Genomic DNA, 16,267 nt, shown 5'->3' with positions numbered 1-16,267 from the left:
TGACGTGGAACAAGTGAAACAACAGTAAGAACTTATTTTCCCAAAAAATATCACGTTTAAAGACCACAAAATTATCTAAATTGTACAGTCCATACGAGTTCCAAAGTCCACAAACCGACAAAAGACCTTAATTATAAACCGTCTTCTTTTGAACGTTTTGAACTTCCAAATAAACTAAACCATTCGTTGATAGCTCTCAAAGAACTTATTTTATTCAATTTTAAAATCTGCAAGTTCCTACCCTTTACCTGACTTCTGAATCTATGTTACACTCTAATAAAGCTTTCTTATGTTCCTTCTTTTGTTTTTATAAATAATGAGTGTAATAAATACAGTTAACAAATAAATTTAAACTAAATGACTACAATTTACCTTACAACATAAAACAAAAACCTTACATTTTTATACATAACACTAAATTGTAAATAAATCTCATCCCATTCAAGCCTAGTTAAGACCAAATCATCCACAAAATTTCGAAAGGAAAAAAATGCTCTCAATAGAAAAGAATCTTTGTCAAGATTATCATTTAAATTACTCTTTGTTATTTATATCAATTATCACCTTATTATCTAAAAATATACATACATATCTACATAAAAGTCTAAATGTCTTGCTCTTGTAACCCATAAACGTCATCTTAAAAAAATAAATACATATTTTAAAAAATTAATGTAAAACACATCAAACAGAAAGGTGCTCAATTAAATATTTTACAAAATGCCCTAAAAAAAAAACAAAGAAATATCATCACGCACATTGAGGGCAGTAGAACTAAACTAAATGGCCCTCAGCCAAAGAGAAGCGAGAACAGCCCACTCGTTAGAAAACAAAAAGTCAGCAGCTGCATCGATATCATTTTTCTTGAGCTACTGAAGCTTTTCCATCTTTTAAGTTGGTTTATATTTTTTTAATTCTCATTTTTGTTAGGTGACAAATTAGATAAAATCGAAATGATCCCTCTAAATCCAGACCTAATCGTTTGGAAGTCGAGTGAAAAAAGTGTCCCACCTGGAACCACTAAAAACCACATAAATGAAAATATATATTCATCAAAAAGCCCACATTCAGTCTGAAAATTCTTTTCATTATCTCGACTCTCAACAGGCATATTTTGTAATCCATCATGAATTTTTTGCTGCAAAGAATTGAAAATAATCTAGGTCAGTATTTTTTTCTCAAAGCATCAATTGAGATTAAGAGCAAAAGACCAATTGCAATTTCCTTCATTTCAACAACAAGAGCAGTTCCGTCAGGAGATTTGAAATTCTAATTTTTATTTTTCATCCGTTCTTTGTAATTTTTTCTTCTTTAACTTGCAAATGAATAATTTTCATGCTCACATCCGGAATAAATCCGAACGGATTCTTTTTTTATGACTTTCTGTGGATTTTCCTGTGTTTTATTTCTTTTCTTTGATTCTGGGTAGGTGGCATCAATGGAATTTCCCGGTGGCACTTTGAATGTCGCGTCATGTGGAAGCTATTCAAGAGGTGAATGAAGCTATTTTGGGAATTAAAATATCATCCGAACGCATATGGAGTTACATAGTCTTACATTCTTCTTAATTTGTATTTTAGACATAATGAGATTTTTTGAAATTCCCATAAGCCTTGAGATTGGTTTCCATGCTTTTAGTTCAGTTGGACTTTTGTATTCCGAAACACTTGAATTGCTGTCCAACTCACATTTATATTTTTTCTTTTCAGTTCACCTCACTTATACGTCGCCGTGGTCGCTATAAATCCATTTCGCTTGGATCAAGTCCAGAAAGGGATGTGGAAACCCCACCGCCACAAGCGAGGAACGTCGAAATAATACCAAACCTCACATTTGTAACCAGCCAACCCGACATTAATCAGAATGCCAGAGCTGGTCCATCAACATCTCGTTCAAGATCCGAACAAAGTAAACCTCCAACCAAATCCCTGAATCAAACAGTTGTCATCGAAATGGAAGCTATCAAAAGTTTGACCACAACCACAACGAGTGAAGACATAAGCATCGAAGAAGAAATCGAAGAAGCAATTTCGGCAGGGAGTAGCTTGGGTTTGAGTGAAGCCCGAGGTGGAGTCGGCGATGATATAGCAACGAAGAGGAGGAATCTCTTTGGACTGGAAGGCAGTGAGGACGAGAAGAGCTTGCAAAAGAAAAAGAAGATCAGTTCTTCCTCTTTGAAAGACGATGACCTAAAACTCAATAAAATCAAAAAAGACGAAGTGAAAGACAGAAGTCTCACCAAAGTAGACGCTACTGAGGAGAGAGATAGAAGAAAACCCAAAGACGAAGATCACGATGACGAAGAAGACGACGGACTGTTTAAGATCGATGATGACCAACTATCTGGAGGAAAGATAGCACAACATTTTGTTCTAGAGCTTTCTCGAAAGAGCGAACATATTGACAAAACTTTCGACAAAGAAGAAATCGACGACAGAAGTCTCACCAACCAAAGTACAGCCAACGATGTCTCGGAGATAATTGATGAAATCTCCTTGGAGATACAACAAACTTCAAGTTTGCCCATAAAACCAAGTCCACTTGAAGTCGAACCAGAACATCGGAAATACAAAAGCCTTGAAATTTCAATAAATTCCACAACTCAAGATGAGAGTCTGGAATCAATGCATTCGGAGAAGGATTATTCGGTGGGAGAGGAGATGGTTCACGTCAATCAGTCACTCAATATGACCTTTGAGGATCGAAATCTAAGCTCGCTCAATCCGAGCCTGGCGAACAATGAGAGTTTGATTGACAGGCTGCTGGCTGGAACACCACTGCCAGAGCAGAATTCCTCCTCGTCCTCGAGTCGTGAAGATGACTTTGAGGAGATGAAACAAAAAATTTTGGCCTTGACACAGTCGTCACAGATGGCGAAACCTTTGCCGCTGGATCAACAAGTTGCTACAGAAATTGTAGTCAAACAAATGGAACGTGTGCCCAGCGAATTCAGCAAAGATGTCCTCGAGGATATCACAGAGGAGTCAGAGAAGCAATATTCTTTGTCACCATCTGATGACAACCTACGGAGGCAGCCTTCGCCGAGTGGAGCTGATGCACCTCATGGTTCTCCAGTCAATTCACTCCATGGAGATTTAACCTTGACCGAAAGGCAAGAGAGTTCGTTAAAGATTGACGATGAGAGTATTGTCAGCTTAAAAATGATCCAAATGCTCGAGGAGAAGGTTTCTGAACTCAAGAATATTGTGGATGCGAAGGATGCTTGTTTGGCCTCACTCACAATGCAATTGGACTCAGCTCAACGTCGAGAGTCGACATCAAATGCCGAGCAATTGCCATCTGGAAGGGAATCCAGTAGCTTGATGACAACTTCGACGGAGTACAGAACCTTACAGGAAGAATTTGGATGTGCGGTAAGTTTTGAAAAATCTTCTTAGTGAATATTTTGAACAGTATTCTTTTTTTACTAGACAATGGACTTTTATGCGGAGCTCACAAAGCGTGATGAGTTGATCTCGAAATTAAATGATTCGCTTCAGCAATCACTGCAATTCCGAGAGAATCTTCAAACAGAAAGTGAAAAACTCACCACAGAAGTGCAGCTTCTGCAAAAGCAACTTTCCGAGGCCTTAGAGAACTCCCGAAGACCTGTTGGTTGGCCACGTGATCAAGAGAGCAATGGGGGACAGAGAATTTCAGAAATTTCCATCGATCTTGTTAGTGAGAGTGACGATGATTTCGAACGTCACTATTTAACGGATAACGAAGATAAAACTTCACGACATTCGAGAAATTCTCGTGAAAGACAAGCATCGGTGCCGAGAACTTTTGAAGCATTCGATTTTGGAGAGTCGGAAGTTCAACCGATTAGCAAACAAATTGAACAATTCAAAAAGTATCTAACTCCCAATGAGGTGCGATTGTTTTTCATGGTTCAAAAGAAATTCGATGATTTCTTAAGTCAGGAATTGGAAAAATTCCGCATGAAGTACGATGGCGAAGTGAAGATTTTGACTGATCAAATGACCTCGGAGAAGGTTGAGCGAGATGCGGAGATAAATCGACTTCGTCAATTGCTTACAAGTGTGAAGAATGGATCCACCGAATTGATGCAACTACGGCACGAAATGGATGCGGTGCATGCAAAGGAGATGGAAGATTTGAGGCAGTATTTTGAGAAGAAGTGTGCCGACTTAGAGAAACAGTAAATGAAATTGTCTTCTCTTTTTATATGACAAACATTTTTCAGTTCTTTAATGTTTTTGCAGGTATTCAGATGAAGTATTTTCACAAAAGAGTCAAAGGCATGATTGCAGCTCTTCGGAGGCATCTGATCAAGAAATGATGCCAGAGGAAATTGCAACTAGATCAAAAGAATCGAGTCCAAGGAAGAAGACAAAAGCTGAATTGCTCTCTAGTCCTAGTCATAGACAATTGACACCGAATCTGCTGGAAATGGCAACTAGTGGTGGTGGTGATTCGGTAGCAGTTGATGCCAATGCTAATGACGTGGTAAGAAAATTGATAAATATTATAGTTGATAAATAAGTTTGTTTCAAAATCCCGATGAAGTTAATTTGAAATCGTTCTATGATTTATCAAAAAAATTAAATAAGTCAAATTCTACTCCATTTCCGACAATAATAAGTACATTAGTTGTACAAGGCGTGAATAATTAATGTACAAGTGTTAGATAGTTAGACCCCACTAGAGGCCAAAGAAGGTAAGTTTTTTGGGTATCTTTTTGCAAATAGTATAAATTAATTTGAGATGACCGAAAGAGGGTTTTATTAAAGGGACTTGACAACTTTGAATTTAAATGAGTAAACTAATTGTCATTGTCAATTTATTCCTTTATTAATTCATCATGGTAACGTAAATGAACAAGCAAAGTCTTCAAAAATTTCTAACGAAGTTCGGAGTCAGTGAAGATAACTTTAAGAGCGTAAACTACCATTTTCTGTAGAAATCCTTCCCAGAAAGGCACTAACCAGTTAAGTGTAACATTTGAGTCTACATATTCGTTGTATGATATTGGCGAACCAGTGAGAGAAAGGGTTGGTCGAAGTCTCGAAAATATCTCTGCTATTTCAAACAATCCAAATGAGTTATTTCCAGGGCGTTCTCAAAAATTGGGTATCACTCATACCACATATTACTGCCTATTTTGTGTAAGGATCTTGATTTACACCCGTCAAGCTGACTTAAGAAGTTAATCTGATTAACCCTTTAAAGCGACGCGACGTACGTTATCCGATTGGGCACGTTTATTCAACTACTTGGTGTTTTTTGAGGCAAGACTTTAAGTTGACAACACTATTTGAACTTGTAACCATTTTATTAGCTGTCAAGAGATTTATTTTTAGTTTTGTTGACATTTTATTAACGCCACAGGTTCACGTTATAGAAAAAAGATTTCTTAAACGAACCCAAAACAAGATTACTTACTTATTTACTTAGGTGCTCAGACCTGTTAAGTCCGTTGGGACCCCTTGAAAGGCATAGGGCCTCTACTACGCCTACGCGCCATCGTGTACGGTTTCGTGACTCTGATTCCGCCTCGAATGTCCTGCGCCATGTGCTTCTCGGCAGTCCAGATCTTCTTCCTTCTTGTGTGAGCAGATTTCACTGCATTGCTTGGCCTGCAATGAAGTCGTTACCTTTTCGAAGCGTATCTCCAATCCATTGCCACTTACGTATTCCTATACAGGTTCCTGAATTGTCCTTTTATGAAGGACCTCATTTGAAATACGGTTTGGCCAGAAAATCCTTAGGATGTTACGAAGACATCTATTTAAAAAGGTTTGCAGCTTTCTTGTTATGGCTGAAGCAACCTTCCAAGTGCTGCAGCCATGAAGAAGCACATATTCGACATTTGTGAGAAACAGTCGTAGCTTTTTTCTCAAGCTGATAGAGTTGTTGCGAGAATATATTTATTTGAGAGGACGATCGGGTTAAGAGGCTGATCATTTTTGTTTTGCCGGAAATCATTTTCAGCCCGACAACTTCTGCTTCTCTCTCCACACTTGTTGTCAGTTGATGGAGATCCATGATCCTATGAGAGAGTAGGCAAAAATCGTCCGCGTAATCCAAGTGCTTTAAATAGGATGTCAAAGTGCATTGGATCCCTTCGCTACCTGACACAGCTGAGCGCAGTACATGGCTTATCACCAACTAAAACAATATTGGGAACAGAATACAGCCCTGTCTGAGTCCGCTTCGGATTCAAAATCATTTGACAACCTACCATCGTGCAGAACGTGACACTTGGGTCCATCATATGCTGCTTTAATAATAGGAATTTGTTTTTCTGGGTTAATTTCCTGCGCAAAGCTAACCATAAATACTCCCTGTTAACGTTACCAAAGGCCTTCTCGAACAGCAGGAGTAGTGGAGGTAGATATTCAACGCGCTGTTTAATAATGATCCGCAGGGTGTGAATATGATCAATACAGGAGGATCCAGCGCGGAATCCTGCTTGTCTGGCATTGAGTGTGGCCTCAAGGTGTTCTCTGATGCATTCCAGTATAATTTTTGCTACTATCTTGGCAACGGCTGGTAGAACGCAAATTGCTCTAAAGTTTTCGCACTTTGTAATATCTTCTTTTTTTTGGGAGCTTGACGATAATTCCCTTCTTCCAATCATGGGGGAAGCTTTCGGTGGTTTATGCTTCTTTTATGAGGGTGAAGCAGTTCGCTTGATGACGTTGGCGCTGCTTGTAAAAGCTCTGCGGGAATCTCATCCAGTCCTACCGCTTTGTTGTTCTTAAGTGCTTCAATTGCGGCAATGATTTCATCTTTACTAAAAGGTGCGGTACGGATTCGGGGATTAGTTTTTTCAGGCGCTTCAGAAGGTATCGGCTGCACGTTGTTTGCAAACACTCGGTTTAAAACCGAAGAAAAGTGTTCTTTCCACCTTCTGACTTGCTCATCCACCGAACTTATCACAGTACCGTCTATTCTTTCACCAGGTGTTGCTTTGAGCTGTGTATACCGGTCAGCTCTTTGGTTATTATGTAAACGGTCCTGCTGTCGCACCTGTTTGCAGCATCTTCTGCTTCTTTTGCCACAATTAATTTTTTGAAGGAAACGTTTAGCAACCACATAGTTTTACCCTACTGACTTGTGAATTGGTCACAAAGACCATGAAAAGTTATCGAAAATTGGACCTCTAAAGCCATGTTTTATTTTATTTCGAAGTTCTTTAAATCTAAGAAACGTCTATTACAAAAACTGTTCTCCAAGTGGTCAGGATTTGTCATTTTTGACCAAATGGCACACTTCTGTAATGGAAAACTTGCCTCAAATGGCTTCAGAAAAAAACCTACATATTGCCAAAAAAAATTTCCAAGATGAAATCAAATTTTCAAGTTCATCGTTTGAACATTGACTAAATCATTCCTGGTCGTAATATTTTGGGACATAATTTCTGAGGTTATAGGAGATCAGTTCAAATATAAAAACTAGATTCTTTGAAAATTCTATTCCAGGGTTTTAATGTAATACAGGAATGTATTCGTAAACCCTATACTTTATTTTTTTTTATATTAACTTTCTCAATTTAAACAAATTTTAATTTATTTAATTTCTTTGAATATAGAAAACTAACATCGATGAGCTGAAAACATTTTATCAAGCAAAAATCAATGAAATCAATAAATCTCACGAGGACACAATTCGCAAGTTAAATGAAAAACTAAAACACTATGAAAGCAAATTTCCTTCCGAAGATGATTTTATGGTAAGAAATAACTTTAAGGTGTTAAACAAAGACATTACACGTTTGATTGCACGATTTAACTCGTTTAATTAACTCAATTAATATGTTTTTTTTTTAATATGATGTTTTGTAAGTGTTTTTGCATTTTCTTATTGGTTGGGTGAAGGTAACAAAACAAAAAATTTAATTCATCTTTCATCTTCATGGATCAGGTTATAATAATTAATTTCTTAACACACTACCATTATAATAGTTCTTTTGTTATGCTTTTGAATTATTTTCATAGTTTTTTTTGGCCCAGAAGTGACATTTTTATTCAAAAAGAAAGGAAATGATGGTTTTATTTGTATCGCTTGGAGTCTTAAAAACTATTTTCATGTTAAAGCAAGGTTCTGTCAATTTGTTTCCAATATAGACTTCTAGCAGTGGTTTAATGGGTCAATCTAAAAAAATTGTCAGGATTCGATATATTTAGTGTAGGATCAAAGCTTTGACCTCATACTCGTACATTTTGTATTTTAAGTTTATTGAATTTGTTTTTAATATATTTTCAGCTGATGGCTTAGCCAATGCTTAAACAAAAATTCATAGAAGCTTTCGTAAAATTTATAATGATTTCTTGTAATAAATGAATATTGGAATTTCTAAAAAAGTCAACGATTGTCTACAAGGTCAATTCTCATTTCTTTGGCATTTGAAGCCACCTTAAAGTTAATTCTGACTTTCAATTAAGTAGTTAAAAATTGAAACAAAATTATTTCATATTGCAAATTTAATATCACAGAGAAAAATTTGTCTGCAAAGGCAACAACTAGGTATGAGAACTACAGGGTTTTTGACATAAGAGGTAAATGGCTTAGTATTTAAGACAAATCAATACATTTTTATTTCATGGCTGAGATGAAAAGGTACTCTGTTTACAAAAGATAACGATAGTATCAATCTTTCTCATAAAATTTTCAATGGCTCTGCATATCTCGTTAGCTTCGCTAATTCTATTTTTAACATCACTTGACTCCAAAGAAATAAATCACAAGACTTCAATTATTGTGATCACCTGTTCAAGAATTAACCTACTCCAGGAAACTTTTCATAAAAAAAAATTAGATTGCTTTGTCGCCATTGCGCTGTCTTGTGGAAAATAAATTTCATCTGGATACACTTTACTTCTACTTTTAATGTTCTTCAAAAAGGCTTTTTCTCGTTGTTAAGTTAGGCTCAATAAAATTTTGTGGCTTGAGCTCAATGAAATTCTCCCGGTCGTAGCATTAATTTCATTTTTTTTTATTTTGTAGAGAAAGTCGCAAAATCCTCATAATATTTCGAAATAAAAATAATAATAGAAACAATTCTTCTTTCAAAAAACATCAAAATGATGATTACCTTTCTTTAGTGCGACATTTATTATTAATTATCATTCTAATAACTAAGTTTCTAACTTAACAAGAAAATAAACTTAAGGACAATGCCTACAAAAAGTTCTAAAATCAACTTAAAATTTAATTAAACAATTTTTGGAGAATGAGTGGAATTGTTATTAAGTTTTTAAATTAGAACTCAAGCATTTCCATGCTTCTAATCATTTCCTAAAAACTCGGTTTGAAATCCAAATAGAGTTTAAGGACTTTAAAATGTCAAAAAATCCGAGGTGCAAAGATGGTATACTTTATTGCGTTCAAGCAGTGAATTACTTTCTTTTTAAGTTCTAGGGCCAATGGTATTAGTATTGAGCATAGATCCATAGTTAAGGTTGTTGTGGTTCAAAATCTAATATATTCTTAAAAAACGTTGGTAACAAAGTTTTCATTTTCTAGATCCCCAAATTCGAGGATTCACGGCTATTGCCTCTTGCGAGGAATTGAGAAATTCTCCAAGAGTAATTCTTGTGATGAAAAGTACTTTCTCAAATTCGCCGTTCGGGTTCGGCTTAAAACTGTAAGTCCCTTCCATCCCTTACAACAGTACTCGCACAGAGGAATGGTTGAGAGTTGTCAGTCACTAGGCCCTAGTTCTCAAAAGGACTGTTGCGCCACCCAATTTAATTTTTAATATATGGGTCAAAGGTCTAAATTTGTCCGTAATGATATTCAGAAAAAAAAATTCAGAAAGTATAATTTACTTAAACAAATCTGTAGGTCGACCTGTTGGGTTTTTTTTAGGAGCTTGAGAACGTTTTTATGTTATAATCTGGTAGATAATTGTATGGCATTTATTTTTTAACTTGATTTTCGGTTTAAGTAATCCGTGGTTAAGAATTACATCGTACATTAGTAAAATTTTTCACTATCTTTTCGAATGACGCCGTTGGTCAATTGTGCCTTTAATATTTGTTCCCCATGCTTTAAGCTTTGCTGATTTGTGGCCATAATCAAATAACTTAATATAGCCAAATAATAAATAATTGACAGGCCATAAGTCGCACAAAAAAGGGGCCAGTTATTAGGACTACTTCTGGAAATAGTTATTATCAAATTGATATTGAAATAAACTGATATTACCATCTTCCTTAAACCAAATGTCGTTGATGCTTACTTATTGACCTACTTACTTAAGGTGGCGCTACAGTCCGGGCGGACCTGGGCCTCAATCAACATGCGTCTCCAGCCAGATCGGTCTCTAGCTAGCTGTCTCCAGTTTCGCCCGCCAAGTTGGTTAAGGTCTTCACCCACCTGAGTGCGCCACCTAAGTCGCGGTCTTCCTCTACTGCGCCGTCCCTCGGAATTGGATTCGAAGATCTTCCAGTCTGCATCGTTGTTGTCCATTCGCTCTACATGGCCAAGCCATCTAAGCCGTTGAACTTTAATTCTGCTAACTAGGTCAGTGTGGCTGTACAGCCCGTACCGTTCGTCGTTATATCTTGTACTCCATTCTCCATCTATGCGTGCGGGGGCCAAAAATCACACGAAGAATGAGAATGCCATAAATGAGAACCGGGATGATGAGTGACTTAAAGATGGTGATTTTAGATGCTTTACTTCTCAATTGCCTTCTAAGGCCAAAGAAGCAGCGATTTGCAAGAGTTATTCTTCGTTTGATTTCAGCGCTGAGCGATGCACGCTCCCTACCAAGTCATCGCCAGCTGCTTTATATCTCTATCCCTCCCTCTATCTCCTCGATCGCGCGCTTCTCGTGCTCTCTTTTTTTCCATCTAAGAAGCCGGTGTTCCTCTTTCTTCTTCTGATCGTAGAGCTCGCGAGCAGCTCTGGTCCTTCTGTTCAGCGTCGTTTTGTATGCCTCTTGTTTCGCTGCGTGCGCTTGCCGGCATTCGTCGTCGAATTAGGGGTTTTGCCTTGTAAAACCTAGCACTTCAGAAGCGGCATCTCTGATAGCTGCAAGGCAATGTTGCCACTGGTTTTCAATGCTTAATGCAGGAAGAATAGGACTCCTTAAGAGGTTATTAGAGACGCGATCGGAAAAGGACATGGCAGTCTCTTGCGATTGTAGCCGTCTAACGTCGAATCTTCTCACAGTACTTCCTTGTTTTGGCTTGGATCGGGATATCCGTAGCCGTAACTTGGCTACAACGAGGTAGTGGTCCGAGTCAATGTTGGCCCCTCGGTAAGTTCGGATATCCGTTGATGCTTAGAGAATTAATTTTTGGAAATTAAAAATCAGTCATCAGGATTTCACCGTTACGACAGATCCTTCCTCATTTCGAGTAAACATTATCGAACAGTCAATTTTAATGGATGAAATGGTAATTCATTGATGGCTTGACGATTGTTTTCGCGGACATTCTCAACTGTTGTTCCGTAAACAACAGTCTTCGAAACTTCTCATGCAGCTAAAAAAACATCCTTTATTTATTCATAGGTTAGGTTAGGTTAAAGTGGCTGCGAATTCATAATCCACACACTTAGGCCAAAAGTAAAGGCCCATTGTAATACCACATGAATCTAGAGAGTTACTTCCCACTAGTCGAACCATTTTGAGCTTTTTATAAGGAGAAGGAGTAAATTAGAACTCGAGCATTTCCATGCTTCTAATTATTTCCTAAAAACTCGGTTTGCGTCTTAGTGAAAGAGCAGGGAAAGTGCAGAGGAGGTGAGAGATTGTTTCCTCTTCTTCCTCATCCATACAGCTCCTGTAAAAGTCATTTGAGGCTACACCAAGTCGAATTGCGTGTCTGCTTATAAGACAGTGTTCCGTAAGAACACCTATTAGGGAGCTTATATGAAGTCTGCTGTGAGATAACAAGTCTTTAGAGCGCTGACTGTCAGAGAAGATGTTGATATCACGTTTTCTCTTACCCAGATGAGAACCTCTTTGATCGCTAAAATTTCCTATTGGAAGACACTACAATGATCAGGGAGGCGGAATAAGATGATTTAATTAAACTTTTCTGAGTACACACCACTACCAACTCCCTCATTTGTCTTGGATCCATCTGTATAAAAATGAATACTTTTGTTATCCAGGAGTTTTTTGTCTTCCCATTAATCTCTGAATGGAATGGATACCTGAAAGTTTTTTCCAAATAGGGGTTTAGGAATAGTGTAGTCTATGTACTTTGGTATAGAACCAAAGAGGTTCAAAATGATGGAGTGCCCCACATTGTTGTTGCCCATTGAGATGAGGCGTTGAGTCTTATAGGGTGTTAGATGGAGGAGAGTGTCTAACGCCGCTGAGGGTGTGGTTCTTAATGCCCTGCTTATGCAGAGACATACAGTGCGTTGGACTCTGCTAAGTTTGTCGTAGTATGTGACTTTCTCCAGTGCAGTCCACCATACTGCACGCCGTACAGAATTATTGGTCGGATGGCCGATGTGTATAGCCAATAGGTAATGTGAGGTTGAAAACTCCATTTACTACCTATGGCTTTCTTGCAAAGGAAAAGAGCTACTGTAGCTTTTTAAACTCTTTCCTGAATATTAGGTTTCCAACTTAATTTTTTGTTCAATATCAGACCAAGATGTTTAGCTTCATTGGTAAAAATTAGTGGCACAACTTTTATTGAAGGAGGTACAATTACGGATGTCTTTTATTTCCGTGTGAAAAGGACGCGGTCAGTTTTTTGAGGATTAATACTAAGTCCGCAGTGATCAGCCCATCTAGTGAGCATATTGCTTGCATTTTGGAGGAGGTCTCTCAGTTTATTAGGGTGATCCCCTGTGACGGCGATAGCAACATCATCGGCATACGCAACCACTCTGTAGCCTTCCCTCTCAAGGGATATTAGTAGTTCGTTAACCACTATGTTCCACAGGAGAGGGGACAAAACACCTCCTTGTATTTATTCATAACTCAAGATAATATTTGAATTTAAATTATGGCTTTGCTAAACAAAGTTTATAACTTTAATGTTTTGATTCAAAAGTTTGAATGAGTTCACAAGACTTAAAATTTTGTTTGTTTGCCACTGGAACTGTCACGTAGTCTTGCTTAGGCATGCGATCTTCTCTAAAACTAGAAATCCCCTTTTGAGCAAATCTGCTAAATCATAGTTGGAATTAAATTTTTAAACTTAGTTGCGATTGTTATTGAGATGATTAATATTTCATAATTTATGTCAATCAAATGGTTTTATTTCGTGTGGACAAATGTTTCAAGTTTAATTTTTGTCCTTTTTATTTATTTTTTCAATTTTTGTTTTCAATCTTTACCCGCCCAAAAAGAAATGCCAAATCACGATGCAGTTAAGAATTTGTTTATAAATTTAATTACTTTAAGGGAAATTCAGTCGTTGTTTGTGCTAACTGCATGTGTTTTTCTTTATTTCTGTTTATCCCCAAAACACATATCCCTTTCAATTCCTTAAAAAAAAACGCAACTCACAGGAAGCAAAACCAAATACTCCTCCAAAAAGTCCTATCGTACCCAACAAATCTCCTCCAACTTCTCTAATAATTATCGATCAAGATGAACTTAACAACGAAGAAAGCCAAGTTATACAAAAAATCATTGGAGAATATGATCGTCGTTTGCAAGAACAAGTTACTTTAGCTCGTGAGGATATTGTTCGTGAGTTGGAAAATCAAATTCAGGTAAGTGAGCTTTTTTAAATTTAAAAAAAACTTGTATGAATGAAAAATGAGAACTTTAAATGTGTTCTCCTTCTTTTTACTCATACAGGTAAAAATGTTTGAATATTGATGTGGAACTAAAATCTCTAACTTAAAATTTTGTCTAACAACACTAATTTTGTGATTCATTTATGTTGTCTTTGCTATTTTATCGATTTTTTAAAAATGGCAAAAAGCCAATAAAATTTAAATCTTAAAAACCAAAATATCGACGACGAACCAGACACATGGCCAATTTGTGTTGTGCCCTTAGGACTGAGAGAATCTCTTTGGTTGGCGTTGATCCTTATCCTCAAAGTAGTACATCGTACGAATTGCCTTAAGATGATCTCATCCAAATTGGCAATAAATAGAAACGAAACATTTTTTTTTAAAAAAGACAACAAAATAAAACAGAATCAGACTTTAAGCTAATTTTTTTCCTGCCACACGTTCGGTCTGTGAAGTGAAGGAAATTTAAAATTTCACATAAAGTGTGGTCTTATTGGCGGTTGGCCATTTCTTGTCGTCACTAATTTTTTTGTTTTCTTTTTTTTTTTTTAATTTTTTTAGTGACTGAAAATCAACTTGTTGAACTTTTGGCAAAAGTTTAAGTTGCATATTGCACTCAAATATTATTTTGAGGTGCGTTTTTTTTTTTAAATGATACTAACAATTTTTATTGAAGAATAGAATTGGTTGTGTTATTTTTGTATATTTTATAAATTTATTTTTATATAAAAATCTAATGACAAGTAAAATAGAACAGAACTACAAGAAATATTTGTAAAAATGTAAAAACACAACAAAATTATAAAGCGTGGGCATGTTTTTGGCAATGGAAAACAATTTTATAAGTAGAAAATTTTATTAAAGTCAAATGGTTGTTGGTATTTTTGAAAGTATTTTAAGAACGAACGGTCAGACAAAAATCGCAACCTCATTTTGAGGGAAGAAAAAATAGAGTGACATCTTTTGTCAGGAAATATTTTGAAAAATACTAAATTTTAAAATTGATTTTTAATAAAGTTTTTAAAAAATATTTTTGTTTAATAGTTTTTGATTGATTAATAGTGGCGCTCAGCTGTCGAGGTGATGTCAATTTACTCAATTAGACGTTTAGTGTCAATAGGCTTAAATATGTTTTTTAAAATATTTAAATGTTATAGATAAGATGATTCCCAAATAATACTTTAATATTTAGTATTTTAGAGAAGATGATCGTTTTTTAATAGTTGACACTTTGAAATTTGTCAAAATTTGGTAGTTTTTGGTTCTTAAATAGTTGACACTTTGAAATGTTTAGTATTGAGATAAGTACAGGGTCACACGGTTATATTTAAAGCTTTTTTATAGATAAAATGATATTCCGGGTATAGATAGATAGGGGTCTACTCGTACGTGCCGTTTTAAGTAATCATAATGGCTAGGCACGGTGAGGATCGCGCATTTATCGTAGAGGAATATATCCGTAATGGTGGTTCTGCGATTACTACTCATCTAGCATTTCGCATTCGATTTCAACTTGGACGACATGATCCTGTTCCGGATAGAAACAAAAATCAAGTTTGGTTATCAAACTTTAGAGCAACGGGTTCTGCTCTACAGAGAAAATCGTCAACGCCGGATAATGTGGCACGTGTAAGTGCGTCTATCCAGCAATCTTAAACATGTAGCTACCCTTGGATTTTCTGATAGGAGTATAAGACAAATTTTGCACACACATCTATATACGCATCCCTACAAAATGATGATCGCAAAAGAATTAAGTGAGAGGGATTTTGAAGCTCTCAGAGTTTCTTCAAACATTCCGGTTGAAGCTGTTTTAATTTAGTCTGACGAGGCCCATTTCCATTTATCTGGTACTGTAAATAAACAAAATTTCCGATACTGGGCAACAGAAAACCCTCAAGAAATTCATCAACGACCACTTTACAGCCCTTATGTGACAGTTTGGTGTGCTGTATTTGAATTTGGTGTATTAGGCCCGTATTTTTTTTGAAGAAAATGGGCAAACAGTTACAGTAAATGCAGTTCGCTACTATCACATGATTGAGACCTTCCTCCAACCAAACTTAAATCCGTTCACTAGGAACCACAAAGAAGCCTGGTCCCAATGGATGGAGCCACTGCACACACTTCACGGCGTTCACTGAACATTTTGAGAGAGATGTTTCCAGGGCATCTTCTTTCTTTACGAGGAGACATTACCTGGCCACCAAGGTCCCCCGATTTATCACCTTGTAATTTTTTTTCTTTGGGGACATTTAAAGTCCCAAGTCTTCACTCATCGCCCAACATCTTTGATAGCACTTAAAGAGGCAATAAGTAGCAGCCATTACAACACAAATGACTCGACGAGCAATGCACAACTTCCGGGAAAGGCTTCGTAAATGTATTAATAATAGAGGACAATATTTACCGGATATAATGTTTAAAACTAATTAATTATTTTATTTAATGTAAAATGCCATAGTATTTTATTAAAAAAAATTCAATACAATTTTTCTGTTAAATTGTTTATTTATTTGTCATTGCCTTTTAAAATATGGGAGATCTTTTTGCCGGAACCTGAACTTATCCC

The 16,267-nt window shown here is 36.5% G+C and overlaps 1 protein-coding gene across 7 annotated transcripts in view; it reads left to right on the top strand.

Annotated features, from left to right (window-relative positions):
- LOC129941348 (A-kinase anchor protein 9) overlaps positions 1–16,267 on the top strand; it is a 97,188-nt gene that overhangs the window by 10,522 nt on the left and 70,399 nt on the right. For 4 of the 7 annotated variants that reach the window (XM_056049950.1, XM_056049947.1, XM_056049946.1 and 1 more), the window contains exons 2-6: positions 1,710–3,374; positions 3,432–4,165; positions 4,230–4,473; positions 7,562–7,702; positions 13,459–13,665. In XM_056049950.1, the coding sequence (XP_055905925.1) occupies positions 1,710–3,374; positions 3,432–4,165; positions 4,230–4,473; positions 7,562–7,702; positions 13,459–13,665 (2,991 nt within the window). The remainder of the gene's footprint in view (positions 1–1,709; positions 3,375–3,431; positions 4,166–4,229; positions 4,474–7,561; positions 7,703–13,458; positions 13,666–16,267) is intronic. The other 3 variants (XM_056049951.1, XM_056049952.1, XM_056049953.1) reach the window with 1 other exon arrangement.

This window comes from Eupeodes corollae, chromosome 1, assembly GCF_945859685.1.
Source record: "Eupeodes corollae chromosome 1, idEupCoro1.1, whole genome shotgun sequence".
In the NCBI taxonomy this organism is placed as follows: Eukaryota; Metazoa; Arthropoda; class Insecta; order Diptera; family Syrphidae; genus Eupeodes; species Eupeodes corollae.
This window is presented reverse-complemented; position numbering and strand designations above follow the sequence as displayed.